This window comes from Rhincodon typus, chromosome 13, assembly GCF_021869965.1.
Source record: "Rhincodon typus isolate 14 chromosome 13, sRhiTyp1.1, whole genome shotgun sequence".
Classification (NCBI taxonomy): Eukaryota; Metazoa; Chordata; class Chondrichthyes; order Orectolobiformes; family Rhincodontidae; genus Rhincodon; species Rhincodon typus.
In genome coordinates this window covers 38,001,779-38,015,071 of record NC_063344.1, presented here as the reverse complement: position 1 = coordinate 38,015,071, position 13,293 = coordinate 38,001,779, and the positions used below count along the sequence as shown (strand labels likewise).

Genomic DNA, 13,293 nt, shown 5'->3' with positions numbered 1-13,293 from the left:
GTTGAGTTTCCAAACTTTGTAATGTTTGACTTATGGATTCCAAAATTTATACAGAATGTACAACAGGTCTAACCAATCAACAAGTAAACTTGTTACAAAGTAGTTAAAACAATTTTATGATTCAAGTCTTTGTACTAAAAGCAAATGTTGCATAGATAAAACAGAGCCTTTGTTATGAAATACATAAACAAGCGAAGGGTTAATTCCAGATTCCTTGTGTGAATGCTATGCAGAACTTCACATTGCTGCCTCTCTCTTGACCGTTGCCCCCTCTGTCTTCCGTATCTCCGTGCAGCCTCAATCTCTCTCTCTCTCTGTCTCTCTTCCCCCCCACTTTCTTTCTCACTCTCCTGCCTTCTCTCCCCATCTTCCACCTCTGTCTTCCATGTCTCTCTCATTTTTATGCCCCCCGCCCAACTCCTTGCAATCTCAATCTCCTGAGGTTTGCTGCTGATGGGTTTACTGGAGAGGAACAGCCTGTAAATGGAGGAACAGCTCTTCTGAGATTCTGCCATTTCCAAGTCTGTGGGCAGCTTTTCTCTTTGTTGTCACACACGTGGTTGAAATTTTCAGGGTGTTTATGGGGACTTTCACTCATGAATCCACCCACTACTTTTCTATATTTTGAGTGAGGTTTTGGAGTCTGTGAGGGAGAAACTAGTTCATTCTTGACAGATTAAAAATTCTTTAACATTAAAAGTCTTCTCACAACAAATAATTACCATCATTCTGCTGCTGGAATTGATGGTTACAGCATTGATTATCCTTCATAGAAAGTTTCTCCAGGTTTTTAAATATTTTGGTCTGAATATTCATAACTTCAGGCAAAAGCAACAGTAATAATTGTCATAACTGTGCAAGCATAGATCAATGGAAGATGAAGTTATCCTCTAAAGAGAGAGTTGGGCAGCTATAATGACACTTTATTCTTAGTTCTGATGATAGACTTCTTGCTCGGATCAGAAAGTTTAGAAATCAGTATGGGCTCTCTGATGACCTACGTGTGCAAATAAGGGTCAGCACTAATGACTCAAAGACTTTGTATCTGTTGGATTCAGATGGATCGTGTATCTATCAGTTACAGTAGTTCAGGTGAACATTAAATTTCACAGACAATATGACCAGTTTCCCTGCCAAAATTTTTCCCTTGAGCTGCAGTTCCAAAAATAGTCAACCAGCTTATCGTTATTTCTGGGATTTTACAGATAGCCAGGTTTGCTCATTCATTGCAAATAGGGTGCTGAGACACATTGGTTAGGTACTTTATCAAAGCAGGTCTTTCTTTTTTTTTTAGCCATTTTGACTTTCAGCATGATGAATTTACTCACTCTTTGATTTGCTTTCTTTCATAAATTACCAGAGAGGATGTTCTGGTCCCCAAAAGCATCAATTCAGTAGTATTATTCTGAGAGGAACAGTCTGTACACAAAATATATCTTTGCCATTGTTAGGGCCACATTACTTCAACTCCTGATTTAATTTATTTAATTTAGATTTATCTATTGCCACCCATAGATACATTACAATAATTTGGATAAATTATTTGTGAAGCATTCTATAATTGAAAGATGTTGTGTCTGTGATTTTGTTGCAAATATTTAACTTTTTTCATCATGTACTGGTATTTCAGGTTTCCACTGCAATGACTGATGAAATCTGCCGCCTTTCTATATTGGTTGATGAATTTCGTGGAGACTTCCATCCTTCTCCTGCAGTTTTAAAGTTTTATAAAAATGTGAGGAAAAAATCCTTCTTTTAGCATATTAATAGTTGAAAAAACTATAGCTTATTGATATCTCTAACATTTTATATATTGTGTTTCTATACAGGATCTGCACAAGCACATTGAAGAAGGACTAGGGAGGAACTTGGCTGAACGCTGTTCCAGTGCAGTCCATGCTGCATTGCAGACAGCACAGCTTCAAATGATAGGTCAGTATGTCAAGATACAAGATTGAGTTAATTTTTTTAAATTCTAGAGTAGGAACCTTCTCAAATCCAATATCATTTTTCAAACTAAGACCTAACCTGCTGTTCAGCAACTACTTCTTCTAATAAGGTACCTGATCAATGTTTTGGGAAAGCAGGAATTGAATCCCAAGAAAAATGTAAGAATTAACAAAAAAAAAACTGCGTTGCATAATATAATTATGAAGAGTACGGACTTGTATTTCAGAGTATAGAGGTGCAATCCTAGGCATGTCACCAAGCTCCATGTGGCTGTTCTACACTCTGGAGTTAGGAAATCCAGATTTAATAAAATTCAAACTGGATACATTAAAAGCTTTTCCGACGTCTGCCTACAAAGTTAAGATCTGCTAAACAATTCAAATTTTGGAATGGTCTTTTGCTATTAGAAAACATGACTTAAGTGATAGACAACAGCCAGAATTTTGCAGTACACAGCAAATAAGTGGTACTCGTTGTTTATTACTCCTGCGTTTCCCCATGGAATTTCTCTGATGTTTACTTTGCAGTTTATGATCATCAATCACAACAGTGCAGCACCCTCTACAGGGGACCTGGCACTTTGTGAACAGGGAAAGCAGTGATGTGCCTCCTGAGGCAATCATCTTGAACAATCCTTTTGGAGGCACACCAAATCAAAACCAAGAAATGTATATAATAATGTTTAATTCCATCTCAGAATTATGTACGGAAAACAAATTAGAGAGAAAAAGAAATATGGTTTTGAGAGATAACAGACAGTAAAAGAAACAAAGTAAGAATTTTTTGACTTCATTCACACACCAACAATAATTAAAATCTCAAAAAATAAAAAAAAACTCTGCACTTGTAAAAGTAATTTATAACATTAGAGAAGCTATGTGGCAGAAAATAATTTTTCACATTGTCAGAAATGCACTTTTATGCTTGAGTAGATGAGCCCTAACTTTTGATTGCATATTTAGTGGACATCTGGTACGTATCACAACTTCATGCCCTTCACATGTTTGAATGACAAATTTCTTGGAGATCTTGTGTAACAACGTTTGAGGAGGAGCAGGACAATTCAGACAGTAATATCCTGAGTTCCATATTTAAGTACCCATATAACTACCACTGGAGGATACTATTAAGTTTTCCTCAGTAATTTTTCCTTAATGATACTGTCGTCATTATTCCTGCTGCAAAATCTGAGCCATCCAGTATTTGATCCTTTGTAATAGCAAATGGATGTAGGAAAAATAAACTTGCCATTTATAAAACGTTCTTATATTAGATTTAAGTACATGTACTGTATTTTGGGTTATCAATTGCATTGATGTTTTTCGTCACCTAAAGTGAAAAATATCTTCATGTAAATAAGTTCATATGCCTGGTGGTTTGATTTTGACAAACTTGAATTCAAGATTTCTAATAATTGCAGTTGTTTTGTGAAGAAAAACCAGGCAAAAAAACTACTTAAAGAAAGAATTTGCATTTATTCATTGCACATTTCCACTTTTTTCCCCAGGATGTACCAAAGTGGTCAATGTTTATATCTTGAAACTAAATCAATGTTCTTTTAAATCAACATGACAACCAGTTTATACAGTGAGGTCCCAAAGATGTTGTCCTTGCACCACTGCATCAGACTCCATTTAGTCCCCTCCCAATCATTTATTTTTATCTGATGAATCCTTTCTCTGATGATCCTCCTCCTGATTACAGTCTGGTCTCCTAAAGTAGCAACAACATCGCTTAGCTTAATTTTATTTCTAACCAAAAAGTGCCTTTTCAGACTGCCTTGAAGGGCCTGCATTAGTCCACTGTAACCCTTTTTTTAATATTTTCTAATCCGCCTGTTCGGAGATATTGTTGTGCATCTCTGGAACAGTTGGGATTTGAACCCAGGGCTCCTGACACACACTAGCCCTGTAATCCTTTGTTCTCTTTCCCAGTCAACATATATAACATGCTCCCTACCTTGTTCGCTTGTTATTATCCTAATGGTTTAATAGTTCTTCACATTGGATTGCATCAGCCATTTGTTGGATGTTTACCTAAAGATTCAATCCCACCTGAATCTGACTTGATTTGCTTCTGTGTTTGCTCTCTGTCCTATTTTGGTATCATTTATAACTGTCACATAGAAATATGTAGAATGTAGAACCGGAAAAATCTTTGATTTATATTATGGCTCTGAGAATGGGGGATGCTGCCAGAGTAGTTTTGGCAAATTACTGCAGTGATCCTGTAGACATTATCCACTCTAACCATGGTATGCTGTTGAATATTTAGGCCAATACATGATGGGCCAGTCAAGAAGACTGCTTTGTCCTGAGTGGTGTTGAGCTTCTTGAGTGATGTTGGAACGTCCATCCAAGCAAGTCAAGAGTATTCCATAACACATTTGATTTGCACATGTGAAAGTATATTGAATTTTTACTCTATTGTAAAATTGTATTTAATGGTGCCTTAAATTTGGTTCTTCCTATGGAAGGAGAAAAAGATAAATCTAAAAATATGAAGAGTGTTAAATAGAATGTGGTAAGGAATTCAAAATAAAACCTGGATAGTAGGACAAGAGAAAGCATACCTAAATTGCAATAGAGTCAGGGAACACATTCATTCTAAGGAAGGATCACTGAACCCGAAACATTAAGACCATAAGACATAGGAGCAGAAATTAGGCCATTTGGCCCATCGGGTCTGGTCTGCCATTCAATCATGGCTGGTAAGTTCCTCAACCCCATTCTCCTGCTTTCTCCCCATAACCCTTGATAATCAAGAACCTACCTATCTCAGTCTTAAATGTACTCAATGACCTGGCCTCCACAGCCTTCTGTGGCAGTGAATTCCGTAAATTCGCCACTCTCTGGCTGAAGAAGTTTCCCCTTATCTCCGTTCTAAAAGGTCTTCTCTTTACTCTAAGGCTGTGCCCTCGGGTCCTAGTCTCTCCTACCAATGGAAGCATCTTCCCAACATCCACTCTGACCAGGTCATTCGGTATTCTGTAAGTTTCGATTAGATCCCCCCGTCATCTTTCTAAACCCAAATGAGTATAGTCTCAGAGTCCTCAAACATTCCTCAGATGTTAAGCTTTCCATTCCTGGGACCATTCTCGTGAACCTCCTCTAAACCTGCTCCAGGGCAGGTACATCCTTCCTGAGATATGGGGCCTGAGATATTAACTCTGATTTCTCTCCACAGTTACTGCCTGACCTGCTTAGCTTTTCCATCCATTTCTGTTGTTGTTTCTGATTTCCAGCATCTGCAGTACTTTCAGTTTTTATCAGGGAATACATTGCTACTTAAAAGTAGTACATGCAGATTGAGCTTAAGCGTTGAAAAGTGACTTGACAGGTTATAAGAATTTGAGGAAATGTGAACATAAAATTGGTGTTCTGAAACATGAAGGAAAGAAACTGAGCAATCTGGGCAGACTAGAATTGTCCGATGATCTCACCTGTTCAGAATTATAGAAACTTTCTTTTTGACTTTTTTTGAAGTACTAGCATAAAACCTGAAAATAGTTTTCTAAAAAAATTTTGATGGTACAGTGTAAACTAAATTTATAGTTTATAGATCCACGATGAACAACATTAACACACCTAGTGCACCTCACACTGAGAAGCTATTGCTATTTAAATTATTACTTGATTTAGGCACAGACACTTAATCAGATTCTGTATCTTTTACAGGAAACCTCAAGCCTTTGCTTCCGTTAAATGTTCAGAATCAAGTCAATGCACTGCTCCCATACCATAAATTTGACCTCAGCTATGACCTGAACTGTGACAAAATATGTGCAGATTTCCAAGAAAATGTTGAATTCCATTTTTCACTCGGTTGGACTTCACTGGTCAGTCGTTTCCTGGGACCCAAGACCGCCCGTAGAGCTCTACTGGGACTTAGTGACCCAACTTTTCAGGTACACTGTCTGGTTTGTATTGTATTGTAAAATATTTTCTGATAACTTTTCAGCTGGTGATTCAAAGGTTTAATTTTGTAAAAGTAATAGGTGTAATTTCATAAGTTATTTTAAAAAAAATTAATAATACTGTTGCATTTGGAAACCAGAGAAAATATTTTTGGAGGATGCGTAATCATTATACTTGGTTTTCATTTCCATTTTCCCTTGTTATTACAACTTTTTCCTTCGCTATGAACCAATTACATTCCAGGCAAATATGTATTCAACTATGCATTTTTGCACACCTAATTGCCCATTAGTAATTTACACTCCGGTTGTTTTAGGCCTTTGTACTTCAGTTCTAAATTTAACTATTCAGCTAAAATCAAGACAACACTAGCCAAGAAATTATAAGTTTTGTATCTAATGCATATCTCAGTAATGTGTCACTCCTCAAAGATGTCCTGGCTGAAAATATAATGCAGCTGTAGGAAATCAAATGTGATTGACTCAAACAAAAAGCCTGTTAATTTACTGATCAGATTCTTGAGAGTGAACAAAACAAAAAAAATCGCGAGACTGGTAGAAGAACTTAACAGTGAGGAATGAAACATCATAAAATACGTGAACAAATCATGTTTCAAGCTTTCCTAATTTTTTGATGACCACTGTTGCCTAACCCCACTGTCTGCATGCATCTAAAAACTGAAGTTTATGACAAAATTGAAATTGTGCAGGGGCTAAAGACTAAAGTTCTGTTCTTTCATATCTTTTAAGACTTGCTCTGACCACATATATCTCTGTACGATGTACTTACTCATTCCAAAGATCTGTACTCCTTAGTATTGATTTGAGGTCTTTGCATATGTGGATGTTGATGTCCTGGCTGTGACTGCTCCTTCCTTAAAAGTTTACATTGATTAGATTTTGTTGCATTTTTAAGAATTCACATTTTCAGTAATCTGTCCTGGAGTCTTGTCAAGAATATTTTAAACGATGGAATCAATGCAATGTTTTCCCTTAGATTTTTACATGGTAGTTGTTTTATTGAAAACACATTTGAGTGATGTTTTAGCAGTATTACAGAAAAAGGTAAAGAAACATAATACACCCAACTATCAATGTGAGTCCGGAACTGCATTCAATATAGGGTTAATAGGGCAGACACCACAACTTTAGCAGTGGAATAATTCTTAAATTATGACTTTCTAAAACAGCAGATCTTCTAGTAACATAAGTGTACGTCTGTTTTGTATTTTCAGTATCACACAGTAAAGTATTCAAACACACACTCTTATATGGATAGCGTAACATACTACAATTGACACAGGAGCCAGAATGTCCAAGGGCCCTGATTGCTCAATCATGAATAAAAGAAAGCATAGGAACTAAATATCCAAGGATATACATTCTATTTAAGAGATAGGCAGGTGGGCCGAGGGGGTGGGGTTGCCTTATTAGTGAGAAATGAAATTAAATCAATAGGAAGAAACAAAGTAGGGTCAGATGGGTAGAATTGATGAACCGCAAGGGTAAAAAAAAAAACCATAGTTGGGGTTATGTACAGGCCTGCAAACAGTAGTCAGGAGCTGGGGCGCAAGATATACCAGGAGATAGAAAAGGAGTGTGAGAAAGGCAAAGTCACAGTGATCGTGGGGGATTTCAATATGCAGGTGGACTGGGAAAATCATGTTGGTAGTGGATTGCAAGAAAAGCAGTTCGTGGAATGTCTACGAGATGGCTTTTTGGAGCAGCTCGTGGTGGAGCCCAGAAGGGAACAGGCAATACTGGATTTGGTGTTGTGCAATGAGGCAGACTTGATAACGGAGCTTAAGGTAAAGGAACCCTTAAGAGGCAGTGATCATAAGATGATAGAATTCCCTCTGCAATTTGAGAGGGAGAAGATAGAATCAGAGGTAACAGTATTACAGCTGAATAAAGGTGACCACAGAGGTATGAAGGAGGAGCTGGGCAGAATTGACTGGAAGAGGACCCTAGCAGGGAAGACAGTGGAACAGCAATGGCAGGAGTTTCTGGGAGTAATTCAGGAGACGCAGCAAAACTTCATCCCTAGGAAAAAGAAGCATGGTACAGGGAGGATGAGGCAACCATGGCTGACTAAGGAAGTTAGGGATAGCATAAAAGCAAAAGAGAAAGCATATAATGTGGCGAAGGGCAGTGGGAAACCAGAGGACTGGGAAGCTTAGAAATACCAACAGAGGACAACAAAAAAAGAAATAAGGACGGAGAAGATTAAATATGAGGCTAAGCTAGCCAGTAATATAAATGAAGACTGTAAGAGTTTCTTAAGATATATAAATGACAAAAGAGAGGCAAAAGTGGACATTGGACCACTGGAAAATGACAGTGCAGAGATAGTAGTGGGGAACAAGGAAATGGCTGAGGAACCGAATAATTACTTTGCATCAGTCTTCACAGTGGAAGACACGAGTAATATCACAAAAATTCAAGAGAGTCAGGGGGCAGAGCTGAGTATGGTGGCCATCACCAAGGAAAAGGTGCTAGTAAAACTGATTGACCTGAAGGTGGATAAATCACCTGGATCAGATGGACTACATCCCAGAGTTCTAAAGAAAATAGCTGAAGAGATAGTGGAAGCGTTTAGTGGTGATCTTTCAGGAATCACTAGAGTCAGGGAGGGTCCCAGAGGACTGGAAAATCGCTAACGTGACATCCCTGCTTAAAAAGGGAGTAAGGCAAAAGACGGAAAATTACAGGCCAATTAGCCTAACCTCAGTCGTGGGCAAGATTTTGGAGTCCATTATAAAGGATGAGATTTCTGAATATTTGGAAGTGTATAGTGAAATAGGGCAAAGTCAGCATGGTTTCATCAAGGGGAGGTCGTGCCTGACAAATCTGCGAGAATTCTTTGAGGAAGTAATGAGCAGGGTAGACCAAGGAGAGCCAATGGATGTTATCTGCCTGGACTTCAAGAAGGCCTTTTGATAAGGTGCCACACAGGAGGATGCTAAGTAAGATAAGGGCCCATGGTAGGTGGAGAGACAGGTAGTATTGAGGAGGTGGCGAGGCTGCAGAAGGACTTGGACAGGTTAGGACAGTGGGCAAAAAAGTGGCAGATGGAGTACAACGTGGGAAAGTGTGAGGCCATGCACTTTGGTAAGAAGAACAAAAGCATGGACTATTTTCTAAATGAGGAGAAAATTCAGAAGTCTGAAGTGCAAAGAGATTTGGGAGTTCTAGTCCAGGATTCTCTCAAGGTAAACTTGCAGGTTGAGTCAGTAGTCAGGAAGGCAAATGCAATGTTGGCATTTATTTTGAAAGGACTTGAATATAAAAGCAGGGATGTACTACTGAGGCTTTTTAAGATGCTGGTCAGGCCACGTTTGGAGTATTGCGTGCAGTTTTAGGCCTCGTATCTTGGGAAGGATATACTGGCCCTGGAGCGGGTTCAGAGGAGGTTCACGAGAATGGTCCCAGGAATGAAAAGCTTACCATATGAGGAACATTTTGAGGACTCTGGGACTATACTCATTAGAGTTTAGAAGGATGAGGGGGGATCTAATTGAAACTTTCAAAATACTGAACGGCCTGGACAAAGTGGATGTTGGGAAGATGCTTCCATTCGTAGGAGAGTCTAGGACCCAAGGGCACAGCCTTAGAGTAAAGGGGAGACCTTTTAGAACGGAGATAAGGAGAAACTTCTTCAGCCAGAGAGTGGTGAATTATGGAATACACTGCCACAGAATGCTGTGGAGGCCAGGTCATTGAGTACATTTAAGACTGAGATAGATAGGTTCTTGATTATCCGGGGATCAAGGGTTACGGGGAGAAAGCGGAAGAATGGGGTTGAGGAACTTACCAGCCATGATTGAATGGCGGAGCAGACTCGATGGGCTGAATGGCCTAATTTCTGCTCCTATGTTTTATGGTCTTATGGTCTTTAGGTTTATGATTTTCCACACAAACAACAACTAAAGTCTGGTCCACTCGGTGTTCATTTAACAGTATTTAGACTTAGTGTTGCTAAAGGGCTGCAGTTTGCAAACCCAAATTGAGATGAGACCCCAATCCATCCTTCTATCCAATCTACCCTGCCCAATTAACCAGGTTTACATTCAGTTCAATCCATGGTTTTTCTCTCCCCTTTGTGATTCAAATCAAGCCACTGAAATATGGTCTATAAATTTCAAATCTAGTTCCATTGTCTTTTCCGAACTGAACACTGCAGGAAGCCTGTATTCTCTAATGTATGAAGTTATCATGCACTTGTGAGTAAAACAAGAGATGCAAATTTCTTGACACTTCAGCGCATTAATGCTTCTTGACTGATACGAAAATTCCAAGACAGCCATATCAGGTCAGCAGTGTCCTTTTTTAAATACCATTTCTTAGTTCATCAAAGTCTCTGGTATTAAAGTCAAATGATGAAAGTTGAATACTGATGGTCAATTTTCACCACTTATCAGATGCTTCTATGGAGTGGAAATTCTGTGATACTATTTTTTGTTTGTGGATCAGCTGTGATCCCAGTAGTTTTGGATAATGTGCCCAAGAAATTTGATGTTTGGTTTTACAAGTAGACACTTCTGATTCTGTATTACACCTGTATTCCATGGATTTCTTCACTGTTTTCACTCCCTGGTCATGTTCTTCTTTTGTGGATCCATTAATTAATGTCATTCATGTGGCACGTTACACAGTCAATGCTTTCCAATGTCTTGTATTTGTTTTATTGACTCATGGGACATGGCTGTCACTGGCTGGCCAGCAATTATTGCCTTTCCCTGGTTGCTCTTCAGAAGTTGGTGGTGAGCTGTCTTCTTGAACTGCTGCAATCCATTATAGGTAGACCCACAATGCCTTGAGGGAGGGAATTCCAGGATTTTGACACTGCAACATTGAAGGAGCCGTGAAATATTTCCAAGTCAGGATGGTGAGTGGCTTGGAGGGAAACTTGTAGTTGGTGGTGTTCTCATGTATCTCTCTTGTTCCAGATGTGGTCATCATGAACCACAGTTGGGTCCAGCGTCTCACACAACATGCAGTTACGACACATGGCCTAGTCTCTATTTTAATTACTTAGTTCTTAATTTGATTTTTAAAAATGTCATGCTGGTCTTTTAGTTTGTAACCTGTAAATGTTTGCCCTATTTATCTTCAATTGGAAAGTAACCTGCAATAGACAATCAAATTAGTAGCTATCACCAACCAATGAACCTGCAGTTTAAATGTGATGTCGCTCTTCTCTGCTGTGCCCCTGATTTTGTGCTTCAGTTTATCCTGTTTTAAGAAAGCACCTTGCAATCTATGAGCCAAGAAAGGAAGCAAAAAGCAACCCCTCCCCTCTGTACCAAAGTCCCACAATTTCTCCAAAATCTCTGAACTACATGCTTGCTCAGGCTGTCTCTCACTCTGGATGTGATCCCTCCTTTCTGACTGTGAATTGAATTAGCTTTATTGTTACATGTACTCAAATGAGTACAGTGAAAAATTTACAAGTCGCCACTGACCACTGGTTGCCATCACTCTCTGCACTGGGCTGCTGCGCCACGCTCCGTACTGGGCCACCACAGTCCCCGCTTTGGGCCGCTGGTAGCTGGCATCCCCGCTGATCCCACTTTGGAGGCCGGAGCCAGGTGTTCAAAGCTGAGCAAAGGGAAGAGAGAGGGAGAAATAAAAAGAAAAAGGAAGAAAAAGAACGGGTAGAGCAGAGGAGCTTCCGCTGGAGTGTCCTACTTTGCCACTATCTTACCGGACTGTGCAAAGGTTACTGATCTAAATAGTGAACCAGTTAGGTTTTTGTTTTACAATTATTGACATTGGTTATACTTAGACTACCTTTTTAATTCAAGACTTTTCTTGAATTCAGATTTCACAATCTATGATGGTGAGATTAGAACCCATGTCCCTAGCATATTAGCCTGGGTTCTGGATTGCTAGTCCAGGGACTTGTAGGTGGTGGACAGGCATTTGAGAGTCATGAGGTGAGTTATTCGCTGCAACATACATGGAATCATAGAATTCCTACAGCGTGGAAGCAGGCTATTTGGCCCATCAAGTCTACACCAACCTTGTGAAGAGCATCCCACCCAGACCCACCCTTCCTCGTAACTCTGCAATTTCCACAGCTAATCCGTCTAACCTGCATAATCCTGAATGAGCAGTTTAGCAAGGCCAATCCACCTATCTTGGATATCTTTAGACTGTGGGAGGAAATCCACGCAGACACGGTGAGGACAGGCAAACGACACACAGACAATTGCCTGAGACTGGAATTGAACCCAGGTCCCTAATGCTGTGAGGCAGTAGTGCTAACCACTGAGCCACCGTGGTGCCAGCTCGCCACTGGCCTGCTGTTATAGCCAGTGTTTATGTGGCAAGTTCAGCTGAGTTACTGGTCAATGGTATTTCCTAAGATGATGTTAGTGGAGGATTCAGTGATGGTAATACCATTGAATGTCATGGGATGATGGCTAGATGTTACTTGCCACTTGTTAGCCCAAGCCTGTATATTGTTTGGGTTTTGTTGCATTTGAACATGGAGTGCTTCAGTATCTAAGGAATTGTGAATGATGCTGATAATTTGTGCAATCATCAATGAACATTTGCACTTCTGGCCTTATGATGAGGAAAGGTCATTGATGAAACAGCCAAAGATGGTTGGGCCTAAGACACTACCCTGAGGAGATGTCCTACAGCTGATATAACTTCCAACAACTATAACCATCTGCCTATGTGCCAGGTATGACTTCAAGCAGAGAGTTTACCCATAATTCCCATTGATTCTAGTTTTAATAGGGCTGCCTGCGCTACACTTGGTCAAATATGGCCTTGATGTCAAGGGATGTCACTCTAACATCACTTCTGGAATTCAGCTGTTTTGTCCATGTTTGAACCAAAGCTATAATGAAGTCAAGAGCTGAGTGGCCGTGGCAGAACCCAAACCGAGCATCTGGTGGTAGTTGATTGCTGAACAGGTGTTGCTTTATAGAACTGTGGATGATACTTCCTATCACTTTACTGATGATCAAGAGTAGACTAATGGGGTGATAATTGGCCATGTTGAATTTGTTTTGCTTTGTGTGTATTTCTGAGCAATTTTAACTATTCTGATTTTCTAAGTTTCCACATTGTCAGCGAGATGCCATTGTTGTAGCTGTATTAGAACACCTTGGCTTCAGATGCGGCAAGTTCTGAAGACTTGTGCTCCAGTACTATTGCCAGAATGTTGTCAGGGGCCTGTAGCCTTGAATGTTCTCTGAAATTTCTGGAGCAGACTTGATTCTAAAAGATAATCTGTTAAAAAGGTTGACAGTGCACAAAAAATGTAACAAGTGTAGTTATAGTAGGAACTGCCGATGCTGGAGACTGAGATAACAAGGTGTAGAGCTGGATGAACACAGCAGGCCAAGCAGCATCAGAGGAGCAGGAAAGCTGACGTTTCGGGTCTGGACCCTTCTTCAGAAAATGTT

General features: G+C 39.7%; 1 protein-coding gene across 1 annotated transcript in view; it reads left to right on the top strand.

The window, feature by feature from the left end:
* Nucleotides 1-13,293, top strand: part of LOC109925613 (mitofusin-2-like) — a 59,121-nt gene that overhangs the window by 36,935 nt on the left and 8,893 nt on the right. The window contains exons 12-15 of the mRNA XM_048604596.1: nucleotides 1,631-1,735; nucleotides 1,830-1,932; nucleotides 5,628-5,857; nucleotides 10,621-10,636. Of these exons, the coding sequence (XP_048460553.1) occupies nucleotides 1,631-1,735; nucleotides 1,830-1,932; nucleotides 5,628-5,857; nucleotides 10,621-10,636 (454 nt within the window). The remainder of the gene's footprint in view (nucleotides 1-1,630; nucleotides 1,736-1,829; nucleotides 1,933-5,627; nucleotides 5,858-10,620; nucleotides 10,637-13,293) is intronic.